This window comes from Hippoglossus stenolepis, chromosome 11 (genome assembly GCF_022539355.2).
Source record: "Hippoglossus stenolepis isolate QCI-W04-F060 chromosome 11, HSTE1.2, whole genome shotgun sequence".
NCBI lineage: Eukaryota > Metazoa > Chordata > Actinopteri > Pleuronectiformes > Pleuronectidae > Hippoglossus > Hippoglossus stenolepis.
In genome coordinates, this window is record NC_061493.1 from 4,678,906 (window position 1) to 4,702,155 (window position 23,250).

Genomic DNA, 23,250 nt, shown 5'->3' on the forward strand with positions numbered 1-23,250 from the left:
GTAGGGAAACCTGAGTGACATTGAGCCTAACAAACATCAGGAATCAAACAGCTAAATGGAACTCAGCCAGATTAGATGATGATTATTTCGTGCTGTGACATCTCCACAAGTGTAATGTAAACAAGGCCCATGGTCTGACCCAGCATTACAAATAAGAGAATGAGGGAAATGACAGGTGATCAGTGTTTACACACATGCACAGGTCTGGGAAGTTAACTTTTCAGGTAACACAGGAGGAAGCAACAGTGTGAATGAATCATGACTCTGACCTCTGCTCAGGTTGGAGCATGGACGTATTATAAGATGTGTTATAAGGTCTTATAATGCATCCAATAGTTGGAGTTGGGCAGAACTAAGCTGGAAATAATGTTAATATCACCAAAGTTTGTATAAGAACAATATTATAGAATAAGAGAGGTTAAATGTAGCTATTTTGGGCTCATGGTAGGAAAAACACAACTGTTATTAATAACATTAATATTGACTGTTTCTCAGTAAAATATGACAGCACATCAGTATGTAAATCACTGTCAGCAGCGACATTACACACTCAAGATGGGGATGGGTGATAATATAGCTAACAACCCAATCTTTGAATCTAGACATTATATTTTCATAATTAAAAAAACTGGAAAAAAGGTGGATTCTGTCCAAAATGACGGGATAAGAAAGTCACGTCATACGTGTTAGTTTGAACTTAGTCTAATATTGCCAAAATTATTTCTGATGCAGGAAATCAAAAGAGGAGTGAGGTTGTGTCTCCTTATTTATGAATGATCAAGATTTATCGAATCAAAATGATGGTACTGTAAATGTACTCAAAAGTTAAAGTGAAATCATCGTAACATATTTGGCTTAATATCTTGTGAATTTCCATTTAAAGTGTTCAAATTCTAGCACGTCTGTTTTTACGATTCTTATCATTATTATTATTTTTTATGTATTCTTGTTTTTTTAAGGGGAACTGATTGTGATGGTCAGAAAAAAAATGGAACGTCTGTTTCACAACTGACGGCGGAATGTTTTAGTAGACGGACCACGGACAACTAGCTAGTTAGCAGCCGTTGGAAACAAAACCTGACTCCACAGTGAGAACAAGTAGCAAACCACGGCTGTATTTTACCCACATAGCTGAACGTCTGTACGCCAGGTTCGAAGAGGTCAAGATGGGGGTCCCGAAATTTTACCGATGGATTTCCGAGCGCTATCCGTGTCTCAGTGAAGTTGTAAAGGAACATCAGGTAGGAACGCAGCTTTTGAATATCGTTAGCTTGTCAACTCGCCGCAGCGCTAGCCCGAGCTAGCTGCTGGCTACCACCGAGCTAAGTGCAGAGGGCCGGGGAAGTTTTATTTCACGTAGTTTACCGATGTTGTTGCCCCGTCACAGCTCAGATCTACTGTGGCCAAATACCTTCGACTCCATTATTCATTCACAATAATCACAAAAGAAAACCGCGTTGTTTACCAGGCGCTTGCCAGGTTTACTGTTTGTTCTCCTACGTGTAAACATATTGACCGTAAACAGGTCAGACCGAATATAACTTGAAGGTCTTTGTTGGGCGAGAACATTCTGACCAACAATACACTCCACACAGTCAGCTAGCTTCACCTTAACCCGGTTAAAGGTGAATACAGGCTAATTGTTGCCAGCTAGTTCACAGCCACCGCGTTCTGCGATGTCTCGAATTTCAAAAATGTTTGGTTTTCATAGTTGTTGGTATTTAGCCTGTAGTAAACACCGAGGGGGACATTTCTAGTTCACCACACATTACTCAGTTTTTATTTTATTCTTCAGCTTCACCGGAGGGAACTTCAGGGACCTGTTTCCCTGTGTAGGGAGGGAGATAGTGTTTCAGTGCTGGAGCAGCAGTTTCATCAGCTGGACGTGGCTCAGTGTCGCACTCATTGCATTAGTCAGCAAGTGATCAGTGTCTGTAAGGCTGTGTGAGAGACGTTTACCAGCAACACCTTTACGTGAAACACAACTGGGTAAATGTGTTGTCCGACATTTTCAAGCTCACACGCTGAAAATAAACCCCACTGCTGCTCAACCTCATCGTCAACACTGTTGTCAGTGTTACTGGAGCAAGTTTTGGGGGTTTGTCTGTGTCAGGCAGGAGGATTCAGCCAGAATACAATGGTCAATGGCCTGTATTTATAGAGCACCATAATATATTTCTTTGGCCAGTTTCACACATGCATTGCATCTATGTGCAGAATTCTCTATCATACACCACCCATACAATGCTGGCACAGCTGTCAGGGAATATGGGGTTCAGTATCTTGCCAAAGGACACTTGGGCAGGTGGAATACTGGTGAACTGCTGACCTGGTTAGAAGGCGACCCACTCTACCTCCTGAGCCACAGCAGCCTGGGACCCTTTCACTTATGGCGCCCAATGTTTGTGATATGAAGTAAATCCAGTCTTGCAATGCTGACACAAAAAACATCTCACAATAAAATATTTATTGAGGGATGCATTTCAGACCGTCAACGAATATCAATACATTTTTCAAGTTGGTCAATATTGCTAAATGTATTCTACAATTTATTAATCACAGTCATTATATATCATTTTTTGGTTCTTACTCTCCTCAGATCCCGGAGTTTGACAATCTCTATCTGGACATGAATGGGATCATCCACCAGTGTTCCCACCCCAACGACGAAGATGTCCACTTTCGCATCTCGGAGGAGAAGATTTTTGCTGACATCTTCCATTACCTGGAGGTGCTCTTCAGGATCATTAAGCCCCGCAAGGTCTTCTTCATGGCTGTGGATGGTGTGGCACCGAGAGCAAAGATGAACCAGCAGAGGGGAAGGAGATTCAGGTAGACATGGATGTAGATTGAAAGAAACATATTGGAGAGACTGGAATTTACTCAGATGTTTCAGATGCTTTATTCCAAAACAGAGGGGTTCCTGTTTTTAGAATTAGCTAAATAATAGTATATTATTGTTATGGAATAGTTTTTTAGCTCTTCTGCTTTAAATTGTGCTCCTCTCCGTTTCAAAGAAACTTGATAATGATTGTTTGTTAAATGTAAGGTTGTTGGAGTAGCTGAGTGATCAAGGATAATTTTTTGCTTTATAAATAATGATCTGTTGGACTACAGTAAAACAGACAAACTGTCTGGTGCTCAGTAGGAGGAAACTGGACTGAAGGCAGGAACACAGCCAAAGCCTGTGGGTTTGACTTTTGGGTGTTTGTGTGTTTGCTTAGGTCCGCCAAAGAAGCAGAGGACAAGATTAAAAAAGCCCTGGATAAAGGAGAGGTCCTTCCTACAGAAGCTCGCTTCGATTCCAACTGTATCACTCCAGGTGGGGATGCACTCAAGCTTTACACAACAATGACATCACACAATATGAACATATATTTGTTAATTTCAGTTCATTTGTTAATTATAACATTATCTGTAAATCAAATTATTATTATTAATTTCCAATTCTAAAACAAATATAATTGGGACCATCCAAATAAATCAAGTCAAAATCACTAAGAATTAGAAAGTGTTTATTCTCCAACCTTTCCTTCTGACACTTTAGCCAGCCATTACCAGGTTGCCACAAACATACGCTGCTCAAAAAGATTAAGGGAACACTTAAATCACAAATCAGATCTTGATGAATGAATTATTCAAGTTGAAAATCTTTAGAGATAACAACGGTCAATGGAAACCAAAAGCATCTACCCATTGAGGGCTGGATTCAAAACCACACTGAAAATCAAAGTACAAAATTTATCTCACAGGCTGATCCAACTCATAATGTGACTCATTAGTGTGTTTGGCCTCCGCCTGCCTGCACGCACTCCAAACAACATCTGGACATGCTCCTGAGGAGTCTGCAGATGGTGTCCTGGGGGATCCCCTCCCAGACCTGGATCAGGGCATCAGTGAGGTCCAGCACAGTCTGTGGCCCACTGCACCAGTGTATGGTCTGAAAACCGCTCTGAGGATTTCATCCCGGTACTTCAGCAGTCAGGGTACCATTTGCCTCCCCAGACCATCACTGACCCACCGCCAAACCGGTCATGCTGGATGATGCTACAGGCAACATAACGTTCACCGCGGTGTCTCCAGGCTCTTTCACGCCTGTCAATCGGGCTGACAGTGCTGGGCTCTGAGCACAGGTCCCACTAGAGGACGTCAGGCCCTCATGCCACACTCATGGAGTCTGTTTCTGACAGTTTGGTCAGAAACATGCACACCAGTATTCTGCCGGAGGTCATTTTGTAGGGCTCTGGCAGGGCTCCTCCTGTTCCTCCTCGCACGAAGGAGCAGATACCGGTCCTGCTGCTGGCTTGAAGCCCTTCTACGGCCCTGTCCAGCTCTCCTCGTGTAACAGCCGGTCTCCTGGTATCTCCTCCATGCTCCTGAGTCTAAGCAGGGAGACACAGCAAACCTTCTTGCGACCGCACGTATGAATATGCCATCCTGGAGGAGCTGGACTACCTGTGCAACCTGATTGGGCGGCAGATACCGCCTCATGCTACCAGCGGTGACAAGGACACTAGCAGAACACAAAACTAGAGACGAATCAGTCAGTTGTTGTCACTTTCTTTTGCACCAAAGCAGGTGAAATTGATTCACAATCACTTGTGCTTCCTAAAGGGACAGATTGATGTCCCTGCAGTTTAACTGACTTGGTGTTCTACTGTGACGATTAAGTGTTCCCTTAATTTTTGTGAGCAGTGCATTAACTTGGCACTGCAATGCGTGACTTTTGTCACCCATTTAGGGTGTAAAATAACACATTAGTCAATCCTAGCCGTGCTTCTGTCGGGTTCCTTGTATTTTTGTAGTTCCTCATTTTAACATGGTAGTAATCCACCCCACTTTGTTACTCCACACAGAATCAATGTTACATTTGACAAAAAGAGAACTTAACTATTTGACTATTGCTCAATACCTGCACCAATGCTGACTGAAGTCGTTGCTCATTCTGGTCTGTTTAGTCAACACCGATTGCTTAAATGAACTAAACCAAACACATCAGAGTTTAATGAACTGAAACACACAGTTAAGATGGGCAGGCAACCAAATGCAGTGTCAGTGTGTGTGTGGTAATGGTAAACTGCTTGTGGAGGTCCTTTCCACTGTCGGTGCTGTGGCATGGGCCTCTGTTTATTCTGCATTAGAACCAAATGAAGTTCACATAAATGTTTTGTTTATGTAGCCACAGATACTTAAATACATTATGAGGTGTGTGTGCAACCATTAATGTCACATTTTATAGAATGAGAACGAAGAAGATATGTACATTTGTTCTGTTCTGAGAAAAATAACAATGACTCCTTTTTAAACACATCCTTCCTCCAGGCACTGACTTCATGGCAAGACTTCAGGAGCAGCTCAAATATTTTGTACACAACAAAATCTCCACTGACAAGATGTGGCAGAACGTCAGAGTGTTCCTGTCTGGCCATCAGGTGAGTGAACATGGCACCTTGCTCTTCTTGCCACCTCTTAGTTTCTGGGATTCCGTTACTGCTGCAGTCAGTAGTGCTTGTACTAAGTATGTTTCTCTAACAGACCCCAGGGGAAGGAGAACACAAGATCATGGAGTTCATTCGCTCTGAGAACACAAGGCCGGGTCACGACCCCAACACCCGGCACTGCCTATACGGCCTGGATGCTGACCTGGTAGGGTTTGTGTGCCTGTGGTTTAGATTCACATTTATACGTTTGTAACTGCTCAAATCTTGCTCACACTGTCCCTACACTCTGTGTTGTAGATAATATTGGGTTTAACCAGCCACGAGCCAAACTTCTCCCTGCTGAGAGAAGAGGTCCGCTTCGGAGGAAAGAAATCCCAGAAAAGGTGCCATATGCTTTTCTCTCTTTCTCTTGTTTTTTCCCCCTATTATTAGCACGTTTGTTTCTGTCACACACTGCTCTACCATTTCTTTACCCTGCTTTTTTCTTTTCGTCTTAATTAGGATAACGGCTCCAGAGGAGACAACTTTTCACTTACTTCATTTGTCGCTGATGAGGGAGTACATCGACTATGAGTTCTCTGGGCTCAGGGTAAGACACACACACACACGCAAACAGGCACATATTTTATTGTTTTAATTAGCTTTACTTTATTATGTGTATGTAGGCTGTATTCTGATTTATATGTTGGTTTTTTTCAGAATCAGCTTGGTTCTGATTATGACTTGGAGCGAATAATAGATGACTGGATTCTAATGGGCTTCCTTGTGGGAAATGATTTCATCCCTCACCTCCCTCATCTCCACATTAACCATGATGCTTTGCCTTTGTTGTACAAGACCTACATCAGTGTACTTCCCAGCTTGGGAGGTGAGACACGCACACCCACAGTTGTTATGATACAATACTTTTTTTAAATTAAAGTTAAGACGTTGCATGAAAATATGAAACATGTGCAAGAGTTTCTCGAGGTCTTGTTATGTTAGTTCAAAAGTGTGTTTGGAGTTTGAGGAAGTCTTTGTCGTGGAGGAGCTACTCAAATAGCTTTTACATGTCAACCATTATAACAGAAAATGTTTTCGCTATAAAAAGTATATCGTATCCATAAAAATATTTTTTTTTCTGACCCAGGTTATCTGAATGACAACGGTCATCTAAACCTCCGAACCTTTGAGAAATACCTGGAAAAGTTGGCTGAGGTAAGACTACGCTGTAACGCTGAGTGGAAAGTCTTCATTAATGTCAGTGATACTGACAGGAGTGGAAGTTTGGAACATGTTTTCTCTGAAGTCATCAGTGCTGTCATTTTTTAATGATGTTGTGCATGTGTAATAACCATTAACTTTGTACAACATAAGCTTTTTGTACAGATTCTTGTACATATTTCAGGATTGCTTCTGTTCTACAAAACCCCATTACAAATAGTAAAAGTTTGGAACTGTATCTTTCTTCTTCCTCTCTCCTGTTTCCCCCTCAGTTTGACCGGGAACATTTTAGCGATGTGTTTGTGGACCTGAAGTGGTTTGAGAGTAAAGTCGGTAACAAGTATCTGAACGAGGCAGCTGGACTTGCAGCAGAGAAGGAAGCTGCATACAAAAACACAAAAAAGACAGAGGTAGAGACATGCAGTGATTTAAAAATAAAGCCAACATTCATTCACTGTTTCATGTCCTGTTTCTGTGTTCCCTTTTGATTAATAAGTCCTATCGTGTGTGTGAGTAGGATTCTTCTGTCAGTCTGACCTCATCAGAAGGAGCGGCTAGAGAACGAAAGGGAAAGACGGCAGAAGATGACGATGAGGAGGACGACATGTTTGAAACCGAATTCAGACAATACAAACGCACCTACTACATGACAAAGATGGGCGTGGATGTGGTTTCTGAGTGAGTTGTTATTATAAGCAAACACACACAATCCACCAACACTGTCTCACTATCATACAAGTTGATTGTATCTGGGTCTTGTGGACAAGTAAGGAGGCACAAGAAATTCAAGTGAATGTCTGCAAATGTTTCCAAACATTAAAATAAAACTAAAATGTTGCAAAACAAGCCTCGAATTCATTTAGGGTCACCTTGCACACCGCTTTGAGACGACTTGTAGTTCAACCAGACAACTCGCGTCTCAAATGTTTATTGCAACAGCAGAACATGTTTGTGTTTGGCGTCTAGGCTCCGACTTCATCACTCCTCTGGATATGATTGATTACATAGATTTAATGGGAGTGATGAGCAAATATTTGATTACCCTCCATCGGAGCTTACAGGTGGGTGCTGGGGTGGTGGAGGGGCTGAAGCAACTGGCAGCAATACTTATGCAGCAGGAGTGACAAGTAAAAGGAGTGATGGACATTTTTTGCAGATTAAATAGGCTGCCAAATTGTTTGGGTGTGTATTATAGAGGGGTGTGGGGTGTGTCACATGATTGGTGCAGCGCAGCTCGAGTTGGCTGCCTGAACTATCTCGCAAGCATCACTCCATTTGAGGTTGTCTCCTGTTAAGACAGGGTTTCTTCAAAAATTTTACTAAAGTAATTTAATATTAAAAACAATAGTGTATCTATGTGTCAGTGTAATATCTGCCTTTAAGTTGCAAATTAGTTCAAATTTACACGTGAAAATGATCTGTGAATATGTTGAACAGATTTTCAGAAGTTGATGATATATTAATTTGTAATTTGCTTGTTTTCCTTAAGTATCTCCTCATTCTCCATTTGCAGTGAGTTTCTTGCCAATCAGGCCAAGTGTTATGTTGAAGGCATCCAGTGGATTCTCCACTACTATTTCCACGGGGTTCAGTCCTGGAGCTGGTAAGTACTTCTCTATTATATGTCACTTACTCTCTGCACTTTTCTTTTAGTTCCAGTGGCCTGAAAAAGTCAGATCGTTTTCTAAAGTCTCTTGAGAAATAAGAGTACAGAATACTTTGTCATATATAGCTTCACATGAAGATTTAACATATCACTACACACTAATCCCCAGTTATAGTGAAAGTCTATTTTGTTCCATTTAAAAATCAGTGTTATAATGTGTATGTGTCTCTCTAGGTACTACCCCCACCACTACGCCCCCTTCCTGTCTGACATCAGGAATATATCTGGGTTAAAACTGACCTTTGATATAGCGAAACCCTTCATGCCCTTCCAGCAGCTTCTGGCCGTCCTGCCCGCTGCCAGTATGGAGCTGCTCCCTGCGTCTTACAGGGTAACACACACACACACACACACACACACACACACACACACACACACACACACACACACACACACACACACACACACACACACACACACACACACACACACACACACACACACACACACACACACACACACACACACACACACACACACACACACACACACACACACACACACACACACACACACACACACACACACACACACACACACACACACACACACACAGAGTTATTTGCATGTTCTCATACATTAGTGTGTGGATGCACATGTCACCAACATATTTCTTTAACACAATACCTGTTTTGTCTACATGTGGGAAACCAGTTTGAATATTACCCAACATAACAGATTGTAAAATGTTATTTTGAAGAATATGATAGTGAAATATGTTAATTTCATTATTTCAGCACCTGATGACCAGTGAAAATTCGCCCATTATCGAGTACTACCCACTTGACTTTAAAACGGACCTCAATGGCAAGCAGCAGGAGTGGGAGGCTGTGGTGCTCATCCCTTTCATAGATGAGGTAAACGCATGCAGGCAAACACTGGAGGAAAAATAATGCCACAGTTATCAAAAAGAAAAAACTTTGTTAACAGTATTAACCACATGTTTATGTGTATTTATTCAACAGAGGTGTTTACTAGCAGCTATGGATCCCTGCAATCACAACCTGACTAAAGAGGAGAAAGGCAGGAACTGCCACACGGAGTGCGCAGTCTACTCGTATGACAAAGAGATGGACGTCCCATACACGTCCTGCCTTCCTCAGCTGTTCCCTGATATCCTCCACTGCCACTCCAGGTAGAAAAGCACTCACTGACCCACACTCACCCTAAACAATCCTGATTTGTGAGTGTGACATGTAGTAATTTCCTGCCTCTTCACTGTATTAGGAATTGTAAGATTAGAATGTCACAAAATACCTTGATATGTCTATGCTGTCAGATAACTAAACATTACTGAACAAAACCAATTCAGTCTTTACACTCAGTTCACCCACAGGCTGGTGTTCAATGCAGTTTTATTGTGTTGTATTTGTCTGATACAGAGTCGAGCACATCCCCATGGACGCCTGGCATGTGCGTTTGGACCATGTCCACAGGCGACTGGATCGCTCGTCTCTGTACTTCTGTGGCTTCCCCACTCTGCAACACATCAAACACAAGGTAAGGTGTGTGCGTGTGTGCGTGTGCAATATACTTAGATTGAATGACCCACTGGCCCGACACTTTTTGTATGCAAACTACACCCTAATAATCAATACTAAAAATACATATTAGTGTCTCAGAACTTCTTTTATGCCTGTCACTATTGTGTAGATTGGAAGTATGACAAATGAACACTCCCTCTTTCTTTCTCTCTCTTCTGTCTTGTTTACCCCTCTCACTCATTCGTCGGTTCTCTCGCTGTCTTCAGTTCTTTAAGAAGAAGAGCGGTGTGGTCGTGTTCCAGCAGAGCAGCAGAGGGGAGAACATGATGCTCCAGATTATTCCCAGCGATGAAGGAGAGACGGTGAAGTTTTTTTTATTTATTCATCTTGCTCTTAAAAACAAGAGCTCTTATCCTGCTAAAAATAGCAGGATATTTTATAAACAGGATATACTAAATCAATTATTCAAAAATATCCGGTATTACAAATTTTTTGATCTTTAAATAACTTCATATTTTCCAAGTATTTTATTATGTAAGAAAACAGAGTTGTTCAGACTCCTTATCAGAACAAAGACTTGGTTCACAAGCTCCAAATAATTCTTCCTTTTACTGGTTAGTGAGCTATGTTAAAACTAAATTAACAATAAAGAACTTTAAAGCCGCTTTGAGTTTGAACACAACTACAGACTTTAACAAAAACAGCTGGTTTGCACTGGTCTTACTCTCTGTATATTTGTCTCTATATTTTCTGCTGTTTTATTTTGAACTCATTTGGTTTCTATCTCTGCCTTTTACTCACACTTACTGTTTCCCTCTTCTGCTCTCTTTGTTTTTTCCTCTGCGACTCTAGATATGTGACGATGCTGCTGTGCAAGTACTGGGGAAGTCTGTGTTCGTGAACTGGCCCCATCTAGAAGAAGCTCGCATCATTGCAGTGTCAGATGGAGACACCAAGTAAGACTTCGTACAGCAAACTGTGTCTTCACCAACAGTGAAGTTAAATGTGTCTGAAAAAAATCATTTCTGACATTAGTTGTAGCTGTAGTGTCTCTCTGTCATCCTGTCTGTTTTGTTTGTTTTGGAATGAATCTACAAACACATAGAAAATCATTTTGTTGTTTCACCTTTTATTTGAATTGAATGTGCTGCTTTTTGTGATTGAAGTGATTTATCAAACAGAAACGACTGAAAACAAACCGTTATGTTGCTGAGAGAAAACACTTGAATTGGGACCATGTTAATGCTGCAATACAATGTAATGTTGGCTGCTAGGGTGTCTTTTGTGAACCACTGGGTGGCCCCAAAGTTACAAAATCTGCACAATTTCAGACGACATAACAACCTCACCAACGTGCACCAAATGTATACAAGTATCTCAGTTGGACTATTTGTTTGGAAGCTCGGAGTTTGTCTCTGTATTTGTGTGAATCCCAATATTTGAGGCCAATCTTTTACCTGTTTTGCAGGTTTTGCCTGGAGGAACACCCAAGTGTACAGAGACTGTATGACGGCTCCTCCACTCCCCCTCCCACCAGAGTCATCCGTATGTCAGACAAGGACCAGAAGGATTGGGTGAAAGATGTTCAGGGAATCACTGAATAGTAAGACACAAAGAACAGCAAAACATTTTTGTCAATTAGTAGAGAGAGTTTCTGTTTCCATAACAGTGGATAGGTTTGAAAACGCATTGTTGCCCTTCTCATTTGTGGATGAGACCCTTTAAGCCACTGTAACAAGGTTCTACTGCCCTGTTCTTACTTCAAATCACAGTAAAGCATCAGGTTGTTGCCTATTGCTTTTAATCACAATTCCTTTTTAATACAATATTTTTTATTCTCAGTTTCTTGAGAAGGAAAGGCATCATGGTGACTGAGACATCGGTGGTTTTGTACGGCCAGTTGCTGACAGGAAGGAAGTATGTCCCCAAAGCCGATGGAGTTGTGGAACTGGAGAAGCAGTGGGCGAAACAAATTCTCCCCTTCGCCTACCAGACTGTGGTTAAGGTATACATCTACATATACAGCACATGAAGGAATGCGCAAACAAAACCGATGGAAACAAATAGTCAAACCCGCTAAGCTCCATTTAGGGAGTGAGTTTGAAGCTAAAAACGTTTTCAACATTCATGCATGCTCATAATCCATCTGACAGAAACACACAATTGCAGTTTTTTTAAGCCAGAGAATAGATTTTGTGCGAAGCTAAGCTGAATCTGGCCCACCTAGACACATTGTGGAATTAAGGATTTTATCCAACGTGTTGTAACATCACTGATACAGACACACATTTACACAAACCTTATATTACTAACTGAGCCTCTTGACTCATGTTTGCACTCTTTCATCACCGATGTAACTTTGTCACTAACTCACTCGTCCATATTCTGCTTCTCCCTCCGTCTCCTCAGGACATCGAGGCCTTTTACTCGTCTATGACGTGTTTTAAGAGCTTGGATGAGCTCTTTCCACAAGCAACGACGGTCTTCATGGTGGGGAACCCGTACTACGGTAACGCGGGGGAGGTTAGTAATCTGCTATACTTCTACAGCAACCACATCATTGTAGAAATGATGGATGATTGACATTTTAATGAAAATTATTTGCAGTTTTTTTTTTTTAGAATGACATTGACCTACTCTTCTCTTACTATGTATATATAGTATACGTATTTGTTATATATACTGAACTTAAACTGTAAATACTTAAATGTAATGGCTATGATAAACAATATTTTATATCGTTTACCATCTGAAAATGTAGGTCCTATTTAAAAACGTGATATGTTTTAATCAAATGTGTCCTCCTGAATCACCATCTCTTTTTGTTTGGGGCTGAACAGGTGCAAGATTCCAGTGACGTCATTAAAGACGGTCGAGTCCGTGTGGTCTTCAACGTGCCGCATGAGCCACAGCTGGAGCCTTTGATCCAGAATCAGCATGTAAGAGATGCCGTGCACATTCGTGAGGGCATTTAACTGAGAAATTGTTATTCATGTTAGAGTATTTTTGTGCCTCATCTATGTATGTTGACCTATCTGAGTCTGTCTGTATGTTTTTTTTAGAAATACTGTGTGAAATACAGTCCTGGATATGTTCTGGCGTCTCATCTCGGCATCACCAGCTACCTCGTGTCCCGCTTCTCAGGAAGCATCTTTATTGGGAGAGGCTCTAAGAAGAAGTGAGTTTAGATATAGAGATATCATGAAAACATCAGTTGTTAATTTGGCTGTATATTTAACATTTTCGATCTATAAGTTTTGTATGTTCTGCTGGTTTATACAAATACCGAAGATTTTCGCCTTTCTCTTCTGTGGACCAATCTTGTCGTCTTCTTCTCTTGGTCCAGTCCTTGTGGGGAGCAAAAAGCCAACGTTGGCTTGAACCTGAAGTTCAACAAGAAGAACGAGGAGGTTCCTGGATACACCAAGAAAACTGAAAAGGAGTGGCTCTACTCGGCTGCTGTGGAGGACCTGCTAGGTGAATACCTGGACAGGTAAAAAACAGAAAAAGTCTGCTGGCACTGGAATGTGTGTTTTTTGTGTGTGTCAAGTATTTGTCAAATACATACATTTAAATGTTGCCCTATTTTAACATTTTCAAATTATGTTTTTTTTTATATTTGTATAGATTTTCTGAGGTATTCAACCTGGTGTCCAGGAACAGTCATGATGATGTTTTCTATGAAGATGACGTCTGGCCTGCAGCAGAACAGAATGGGTAAGACACACACAGATGTTCCATATACTTCTGATCTAGAGCAAACGTGACAGTTGATTGTAGCGTGGATTAGAATTAGAGCTTTCACAATTTCAGGTTTTACAAAATTTCACTAAAGTCAACAACACTTTGTCTTGTTGGTACTTTATAAAAAAGAAAATTCTGTGCACATACCGAAGGGATTCTATCTTGTGACTTCATTGAACTTGTGGTGCATTTATCAATGATCCCTGATATTGATCGACTTTCCACAGGGCCCAGAAAGTTTCTGAAATCACATCATGGTTGAAAAGTCACCCAGTCAGCTCCATCAGCAGGGCGTCATGTGATCTGCAGGTGCTGGACTCTGCCATTGTGGAAAGGATCGAGGATGCAGTTGAGAAAACTAAGGTGACTCCAACTCACACATGACATCTGACTTTTTCCCTAAGTCTCTTTCAGTTTTATAGTGTTAGTACTCTTATTTGTTCTCTTTATAGTGTATAATCCCCATTCACAAACCTCTCTCCTCTTGTTCTCTCAGGTGAAGAAGAGCACTAGGAAAGTCCGCGTGACTGTTAAACCTCATCTGCTCTTCAGGGTGAGTTTAAAATTCCACAATAAGTATGAGCACTGTGGCTTTAGGAGCATTAGTACAAATTGAAATTGACACACAATTTAAATGTGAGCTGCATCACATTTTATTACATACTGTGTATTTACATGTTATTTAACACTGATGAATGCCGGTATTTGCGTATAGCCGTTGGAGCAGCAGCAGGGTGTAGTTCCAGACCCAGACGCAGAGTATCGCCTGTTTGACAGAGTCGTCAACATCAGGGAGAGCTTCAGTGTCCCACTGGGGCTCAGAGGAACTGTCGTCGGTATTCAAGGAGGTGAGGACACACACATTCATCATTTCTTTTATCCACTGATGTCTTTAAACCGCTTTTTAGCAATTTTCATAGAAAAGGGCCAAATATACATATAACATATCATTCTCACAGTTTTGTGTCTGTTTATATTTTCAGCGGAGCGTGAGGCAGAGGTTCTCTATGAAGTGCTGTTTGATGAAGAGTTTGCTGGTGGTCTTAACATCAGGTGGTCACACTTTTTACACGTCTGCATGATTAAACAAACCCACACGCCGGCACTACCAGGCGGATTTCTGACCAGATTTGTTTGTGTTTGTCTTTCTACTCAGGTGTACATCACTCCGTGGTTACCGCCTCCCTCCCTGCGCTCTCATCAATCTTTCCCACGGTGGCCGAGTGGATCACACCTCCCACAAACTCACCGCCATCGTCAAACCTCAGCCCGCAAGTGGCGCTAACTTCCACTCACACAGGCAGATGACTGGCCTCAACCATTCGCCAAGGTCACCCTTTATACCCACACAGGTAAGTGGGGACAATGCAGCCACACAGTTTATTTTCCTGTTTGAAATGATGAAGCAATTGGAAATTATTTGTCTTAAGTAACTGATCCATCCTTATGAATTATTCCATTTTCCTTTTCTCCTCTCTCTGTTCCACCTCTCAACTGTTCATCTGTAGCATAACAACAAACACAGTGGGGGGAAGGCAGCCTCCCAGGGCAACAGAAACTCCCCCTCTAAAGGTCCCATCCAGAAACAACAGGGCAGGGTAAGTGCAAGATCGTCTCACTTGTATAAGCTGTTTTCAACTCTGCAGCCTCTCACCAATTGACCACCACGTTAATGTAAATGTTCTTTGTTGAAATATGCTCACATATTGTGAATTTTACTATTTTCTCCTCTTATCTCCATATCAGAATAAAGAGGAGTACGGAAATGTGTGGCAGTCCATGCAGAGCATGGGCCCTCCGAATAAACCTCCTGCCCACTGGCAGAATAATGTAAGTGTGTGTGGATGTCTTAACTGAATATAAGGCTAATATAGCAGCTTTCATGGAGCACAGGTGTTGCCAGTGGAGCTGAACTACCCGTTTAGACTAATCATTATTGACCTAAAACATTATTTTTATTTGTTTATTTTTTAACAACAGCATAAAACACGTTTAGGGGCATTGCCTGGAATACAGATAACAAACAAGACTACAAAGAGAGTTGCCATCAATACAGAACCCTAACCTTCTCAGGAATGGAGCCAGCTCAGCTCTGTGTCAGAACGTGTAGGAGGCCTTAGCAAAAGACAGCAGTCTGTAGCTTTGACATTAAGCAGAGTGATCAGGACTGAGGAGCATCTGGCTTTCACTTTTGGACCTTTTAAAACATAAATGTTTTATGTGTGTTTCAGTAAAAAAGTAATTGTCTTTGTCAACTCTAGGAAGGACACACCCAGCAGGGGAAGAACCTGCACACAACCTCTAACAATGCTGTGAGTGTACACACGCACACACAGACTCATTTCAACTCTTATAATTATATTTTCGTATGAGTTACAAAATACTGTTGTCAGCCTCTTCATTCTGTAAAAATGTTGCCTTGACATTAAAGGGATAGTTCACCGAAAAATGAAAATTCACTCATTATCTACTCACCACAGTGTTTCTCAGAGTCCACAAACATTTTAGGAGTTTCAGGGGTAAACAGTGTTTTAGACCAGGTGTCCTCTTCTTAAGACGTAATAAAACAACAGAAACAACTTGCCTCCATACTGCTCGTGTGGTGTCATCCAAGTGTCCCAAGCCCCAACTTTCCTATTCGACTAGAAACAAGGTTTTAAACCTAAATGTCCACTACCGGAAGTAGCGAAGCTAGCGGATGTAGCCACACGACGGTGTGCCCCAGGGTCCGTGAACACACATCGGAGGACGTTATCAGAGGACATTTAGGCGTAAAACGTGGTGTAAATGACCTGGTGACGAATGTCTGGGCTTGCGCACACTTGGACATCACACGAGCAGTTATCACCACAAAGTGTATGTGGACAGGGAGGTGTATTGGTCTGATTTTGGATAATTACTTTTGCTTTAAAGGTCCAGTGTGTAAGATTTAGGTGAAAGGGATCTATTGACATGAAATTTGAATATAAAATAATAATTATAATAATAAGAGTGTGTTTCATCTAAATTATACAAATTGTTGTTTTATTTACCCTAGAATGGGCCCTTTTTATATTGAAATACTTAATATTTACACCAGGGGGGGTCCTCTCTATGGAGGCCTAAAACTAAACACCTTTTGAGTTTTTATGAAAACTGAAGGTTACCACAGGTTCTCTTTCATGCCTGGAAGGTGAGGGTGAGGGGAGGGGTGTTCAGCTACTTTAATGTTAGTCTGTGTCTGTTCTCTACAGGCCCCAGTTGGTGGCATCAGACTGTTGAAGAAAAATGAAGAACCTGACTTCCTTCTCCCTTCACAGAACACAGGCAATAAGGTACACACACACACACACACACACACACACACACACACACACACACACACACACACTTTGATTAAACTGTGTTGTCTTTTGTCTCTCTTAGGCTTCGACTGAGTTTGAGGATCTCATTGCCAGTCTAAAGATCTCTACGGGTAATCAGCAGACCCCACCTCCTCCAGCTCCTCCACAGGCACCCACCACCCAGTCAGATGGCCCACTGTCTCCACAGTCCTTCGCCATGGTGAGTGATGGAGGCACTGGTGGTTTGAGATGACAGTGGTTTACTAGAGTTATAGACAATAATTTGCCAAGCCGTGCCCTCGTCAAAGATATTTTGGTTGGTGGCAGCCATGTTTGTTTTTCAACCGATCCTGACTATTTATAATAGAGTGTAATTTGGGTTGTTGCTGTAGAAGGGAACCCTGGTACTGAAGGAGATGCTGAAGATTGATTCCGGCACAGGAAGCCCCCCTTTCCTGGACACTGATCACACACCCCCCTCTGGAGGCCAGCAGCAGAATAGAAGACGATCATCTAAGAAACTAGGTATCTCCTACACCAGGCCAGTTTACATGTTTACAAACCAAGGCTTGTATTCCTTGTTTTTTTAAATCCATTTCATCCCTGTTTCTCTTCCTCAAGCTGCAAAGATGAATTCCCCCCATGGTGACATAGCTTCTCCTGTATCAGCCGCCTCCCCCAACCTCTCCAACGCTGTGTTTACCAGTAAGGTGTCAGAGCTGGCATGTGTCTGTGTGGGGTTAGGCATGGTACCACCCGATTTCAGCTTTATGCGCAACAGACAGGTAATACAGCACATTTAATTTTTGTCTTTCACGATATACACAATGGCTTCAGTCAGGTTTCCAACCCCTTCAACCACCACAGTTGTGTATCATTGATTGACTGATAGGTTGTTTGGAGTCCTTCTGTAGCAAACTGAGTTGGCATAGTTTGAAAGGCACTCAGCTCTGTGTACAAGGTTCCACCACTTCATGTCAGGACAAAAACCAAATCATGGAATCCGAGGACCTCTCTTCATCGCTGAACCTCAATTTGTAAAGCTTTGTGTGTTCCCAGCAGCGCTGTGCATTGAGCACTGTGGCCTGAATATTTGTGAAAGAGAAGATTGGAAACATCAGAATTCTTGATTTGCCCAAACTTGAGTATCCGCTTAATGGTGGAGAAGCTTGACATAATCCACTTTGAGTATATGGCAGCCTAGCATGAAGAAAATAATGTATCTGGTCTTGTAAGACAAAAACTGAACCCTCTGGACTCCACCACCATGGCCAAGATGTCACTGGAGTTGCTTGTGTCGAGTCCAGAAGTTTTCAGAGACCTGTAGATGGCAGTTCAGAGGTCTTTCTCGCCCAATCTCAAAAAATGTCCCAAATCCAGGTGTACAAAGCTTTTAGACAATTAATTCAGTACTTTGTATTGACCCCTTTAGCTTCAGTCTTCTAGTGTAATTAAGAGTCTGAATCCTTTTGTTCATAAATTTGCTATGAAAAACACGTTTTCATCTTGTTATGGATAATTGATTGTAGAATGATTGGAAGTTTAAAATGAAATGTATAACACGAAGTGTGCAAAGACTGAAGGAGTCTGAATATTTTCTGGGCATTTTTACTAAAACTGTCCTCTGTCTTCACAGGGTCACGTCGTGTGTCAGGTGAAACTATCCAATGGACTGATGGTTCACGGCCCACAGTGCCAGTCTGAAAATGATGCCAAGGAGAAAGCTGCCTTCTTTGCCCTCCAAAGACTGGTACAACACACACACACAGTAGTGTTTATGTGAATGAGAGATCGTGAGAAATGTGTGCTTGCAATGGTCAGTGGATAAATAATTAAATCAGAAATCTTATGATTGTCAAATGAACCTTAAATATATTTTTATCTAAAAGGGGAGAGAGACCAAATTGAAGAAGATGTTTGTTAATTTTAATAATCAGTTCATATAAGCTCATTGTGGTCTTATCCCTGAAACAACAATCACTGTGGACATTAACTTGCAGCATTTGGGGCTTAGACAAGATTCATAAAGCAACTCATAAACTGATGATTTGACAAGGCAGACTGTAAATATGCATCATAACACAGGTATTGTTATTCTTTAGATTTAGACATTCAAAGCTTCACTGTCTGTCTTGTGTGTCTGTAGAACTCAGTGGGATCGGGCTTCCCACTCCCACCTGCTCTATATCCAGGAGTGGGCCAGATACGACCTCCGCCCATGGGAGCCATGACCCGGGTCTTTAACCAGCAAGGTTAGTCTACATCACCTCTCTACAGACGGTAGTAACATTTACATAATCTCATGTGAGTATGGAGTGGTAAACCGATATCATGGTGACCATCCACCTGTGCCCAAAAATCATAATCGGATTAAAGCCTTTGGAACTTTGTTATTTCCACATTTTTTAGTTTTCCTGTCTCAGAAGTCGCGTGAGACTTTCTAGATCTATCCATGTAGATGAATTTGAATCTTTTACATGTTCTCTAATGTTTTTTTTTTTCTTTTCTTCAGGTGGTATACTGTTGCCCCCGCAGGGTTTTGGCCCTGGCCCTGGCCCTATGTGGGGAATGGCACTGCCTCCGCACCACCAGAATCAACAGTTTTATGGAGCCGCAGGGACCTTCCCTGGTGCCGCCCGGCCCCAGCCTGCACCAGCAACGGTGCCCATCGGCTCCCACAACCAGTTCATCCCGTTACAGGTACACACATACACACGTTGGGACGTAGAATAATTGTGGAAGTGTTTTTCTGCTTCTGCAAGTAAAGTCGTGCTCTCGTCATGGTAACCCATCGTTCTTATTGTCCTCTGACCCTGACAGGTGACCAAGAAGCGGGTCTCGGCCAACAAGAAGAACCAGGAAACTCGAGAGTTTTACAGCGCCGCACATACCGTGGCCAGGAGCCACTCACACAAATCCCCGAACCAGCCCTCTGGCCAATTTCAATTTCACAGTGAACCACAGAGCGGTCAGGTCAACCAGACCCACCAACATGCCACCAACAGCAACCCCACTATGTCCGCTACCAGTCTAGGTGATGGTCTTTCCACAACGGCCGCATCCCCGCACACCCCCCCGAGGCAAAACAACCCACCAACAGGTCACACCCCTGGCTCCGCCTCCAAGAGGAAGCACAGGAAGCTGGCGGTCAACTTCGAGGCGGCTAAAGTCTCAGAGTGATGAGCTGTGTGTAGTTTTTTTAAGTTGCTGTTTCAAAGCCTGACTCAGCATCTCAATAAGAAAGTTTCTTTTCAGTCAACATTTTAACGTAAGAGCAGCTTCAGTTTCCTTACTTTAGTCTTTAATGAAAATAATTGTGTGGATCTGAATCAGAACACGGGGGCTCTTTAAGTATATTTAAAGGAAAATTGATTTATTACAGCTTCTATTTTTGTAGCTCCTATTCAGGCAACTGCTAGGATCAGGACAACATGGCGGCATCAATGAAACAGCAAATACAAGCCCTGGTTGTAAACAAAACAGGCGAACAGTACCATTACATAAACAATGTAAACATCCAAAGCTGCTGATGTGAGAATTACTAGCATCACCATAAATTTCCTCCCCCAAATCCATCAATGTTTCAGAAAACAGATTATCTGACTGCCGCCATGTTTGAAAATGTCAGCAGGTTTGATGAGTACCGTGTTACCATCATGGATTCTTCAGACTCCTCATGTTCACTCGCTTATTGAGCTCAGCCTAGTGAACACTGCCTTAAAGGTGCCTCATTTTTATTAAATATGCATTTTAGGGAAAAAACTGTTGAAACTGAATACAAGACTCAACATCAGAATTTAGCAATTAGAAGATGTATAATCTTAGACCTATATACAATATTTCCACAAAAAGTGTTGCTCCTGTTTTGACACAACTGCAGTTTGATTGAATGTGGCCTTTCCTGTACAGCCTCCCCACATTTCACTCTCCGTCCTAACTCCTTCAAATCGTTGCAGTGCGCAGTTGATTTAAGGACAGGAGAGTTTTCACACTGCTGTCTTCCTGAGTCCAGGACCTCATGACCCCATTCAGACCTGGTATTGACATCCATCCTGAGGGATCCCATCACAAGTGGTCAGCTCTGAGATCAGGTCTCAACGCACCCAAATGTGACTTGAGATGCGATTACAAAAAAAACAGATTAGGTGGTCATCTGATGCGGCCACATTCTTTTGTGTGAACGCAAATGCGTCCTGGGCCACATATTAAAGGACCGCCCACTCGGCTGACGTCCTCTGACCCGCTACAGTTGAAATGTATTTTTTGATTTGCTTGTAGCCAGTGCCACAATATCAACACTGACCACCACATAATGACTGATACTTTTGTTAAATTGATCAAATCTTTCCTCATAGCTGTGCAAATTCAATTATTAATTCCTTTAGCCCCTCCTGACTCCTCTCTGGTTTATTTTATTGAGCAGGAAGTGAAAGCAGATCGCAAGTGGTCACATGTTAATACCAGGTGTGAACAGACAGACTTAACACTGTCCACATCAGATCTCAGGAACGGACGTTTATACCAGGTCTGAACAGGGCATGTGGCAACACACACTGGGAACCATCATCTGAATGCTGATTTGTCGAGATCCATCATGCTCCTGGTCACACCGTGTCCGCGGTGTTTTGTAAACGCTCTTGGATCAAATTTGGATGTTGGTTCTCAGGGACATGTGGCCGTGACAGACGCTCTCTTCTTACTCGAGCCTCAGATTTGCACTGCAGCGATCTCTCTCTGAGTAATGTTGGATATTTGCATGTTTGTATGTTTAGAGAACTGTGTTTGGGCCTTGTTTTGTTTAGGGAGTGTCAAGTAGAGAGATCACCCGTCTGTCACGGCTACACTTGTACATAGTGCTCACACATTAATGAATCATTACAGCCATTTGTATAAAAAGACACCAGGTTTGGATCAGCTGTGTGAATCAGGCCGACATTGATGAAAGTTTTTCGATGTTACCCATTTAATTCTGACACAGACAGACGGAGCTGTTTTACACTAGCAGTCTGACTCACCGTCCTCAGTGAGACATAGAACCTCCAGAGGAATTTTTTAATTTCCAGTTTGTTTTTATGAGCTGGACCCTGTGAAGTCCTTTACTTTTATTGTTGCAGTCTACAGAATAATTTTAATCTAAAAAAAAAAAATGCAACTTGATACAAAACCAATCTTGTCTGGAGATTGTGGCTGATTTTACACAGGTGGAATTTTGTTGGTCTATTTTCTTGCTTCCACTCAGATACGTTCACAAAAATGTTTTACCATACTTTTGACGTTTTAAATGAAAATACCAAAATTCGAGCCAAAAAATAGGATTCTATTGATTGTATGACGACTCCTGACGTGTGACAGATGTTGCATTATGAAATATCGTTTGTCCGTCAAACATTTTTGTTTCAATCTGATGCTTTTTTATTGAATCTTCAGAGGGGTGTGGCAGAAAAAGTCTATTGACATAAGAGAAAGCATTAAGTAAGTTTGAAAATAGGTTATTTTATATTTTGTATTTGTGTAAATGAAGCCAAACAGCATTGTAACTCCTGTCCATAACCAGTACTGATATATTCCTGTTATATATCAATACCTGTGTATCAATATATAAACATTGTTCCCATTAAATTCTAAAATCTCCGAGATGCTTATCTGAATTTTATTTTCGTTTTACGTAACACACGTGAATATAAAACTTGTCTTTTAATTATCTTTTTTTTTCTTTTTCAAGCTATTGATTTTATGGATACACTTTTTTATAGACATCGTCGGGTCTTTTCTAAGCGATCTGAAAAATTCTTGTTTCGATGTTTGGTGAAGCCACAGTGATGGAGGCAGCTGAAACCATCACTTATTTTTACTTTGTCCTCGTTTTGAGGGTTGCAGATGTATAGTACATTTTGTGTATAATTTTTTTTGTCAGGGCTGACGTCTATCTTAACACCGACCCTGGGACTCAAGTCTAAAAGGCTGTGGTGCAATAAGAGGACATTTTTTAATGTTTTTCAGATTGAAGCACACCTGTTATATATCTGTAATTTTTCTTTTTTCCTCTGGAAACTATACGAAGAATTCTCAATATTAAAAGAAAGTGAGTTGATGTTTTGATCCTGGAATGTGCTGTACATATCCATTTAATAAAGTGAATCTTGTTAAAATGTGCTTTATTCTTTTTGGCATTGGTACTGTGAAGTTATTTTGTATTAATTAATTTACAGTTGAAATATATTCAGTGTGAGAGGGCATCCTGGTGGCCCAGGGGTCCCGACAAAAAGCAAAGTAAACTTGGCTGCAGCACCATAGAAAGAAGATTCATGCATGGGGACATTCCAATGATGTGTGACTGATATTTAAAGTTACAGAATGTACCATTTAAGTGTAGGAACAAAATTTGACTT

At 41.6% G+C, this 23,250-nt stretch overlaps 1 protein-coding gene across 1 annotated transcript; it reads left to right on the top strand.

Annotated features, from left to right (window-relative positions):
* The first annotated feature begins 1,022 nt into the window (after window positions 1-1,022).
* Window positions 1,023-23,010, top strand: xrn1 (5'-3' exoribonuclease 1). Its single transcript, XM_035169979.2, has 41 exons — window positions 1,023-1,241; window positions 2,600-2,832; window positions 3,225-3,322; window positions 5,323-5,432; window positions 5,536-5,646; window positions 5,739-5,824; window positions 5,943-6,030; window positions 6,141-6,309; window positions 6,571-6,638; window positions 6,917-7,054; window positions 7,162-7,322; window positions 8,158-8,247; window positions 8,485-8,641; window positions 9,048-9,167; window positions 9,276-9,445; window positions 9,693-9,810; window positions 10,061-10,156; window positions 10,647-10,750; window positions 11,263-11,397; window positions 11,637-11,799; window positions 12,204-12,317; window positions 12,635-12,733; window positions 12,857-12,972; window positions 13,141-13,287; window positions 13,422-13,511; window positions 13,766-13,901; window positions 14,035-14,091; window positions 14,254-14,386; window positions 14,522-14,591; window positions 14,695-14,890; window positions 15,047-15,136; window positions 15,285-15,368; window positions 15,800-15,850; window positions 16,772-16,852; window positions 16,944-17,081; window positions 17,254-17,386; window positions 17,483-17,646; window positions 18,498-18,611; window positions 19,008-19,113; window positions 19,374-19,561; window positions 19,682-23,010. Exons 1-41 carry the CDS (start codon window positions 1,167-1,169, stop codon window positions 20,039-20,041), a joined length of 5,157 nt encoding a protein of 1,718 aa, XP_035025870.1. The 5' UTR covers window positions 1,023-1,166; the 3' UTR covers window positions 20,042-23,010.
* The last annotated feature ends 240 nt before the right edge of the window (window positions 23,011-23,250 follow it).

What these genes read in the sequence shown, in the direction of transcription:
- xrn1 (XM_035169979.2), top strand. Translation starts at nt 1,167, where the DNA reads ATGGGGGTCCCGAAATTTTACCGATGGATTTCCGAGCGCTATCCGTGT. An exon ending in GGGGTTCAGTCCTGGAGCTG is followed by an intron (nt 8,248 to 8,484) that starts GTAAGTACTTCT and finishes GTGTCTCTCTAG; the next exon opens with GTACTACCCCCACCACTACG. An exon ending in GCTTTATGCGCAACAGACAG is followed by an intron (nt 17,647 to 18,497) that starts GTAATACAGCAC and finishes CTGTCTTCACAG; the next exon opens with GGTCACGTCGTGTGTCAGGT.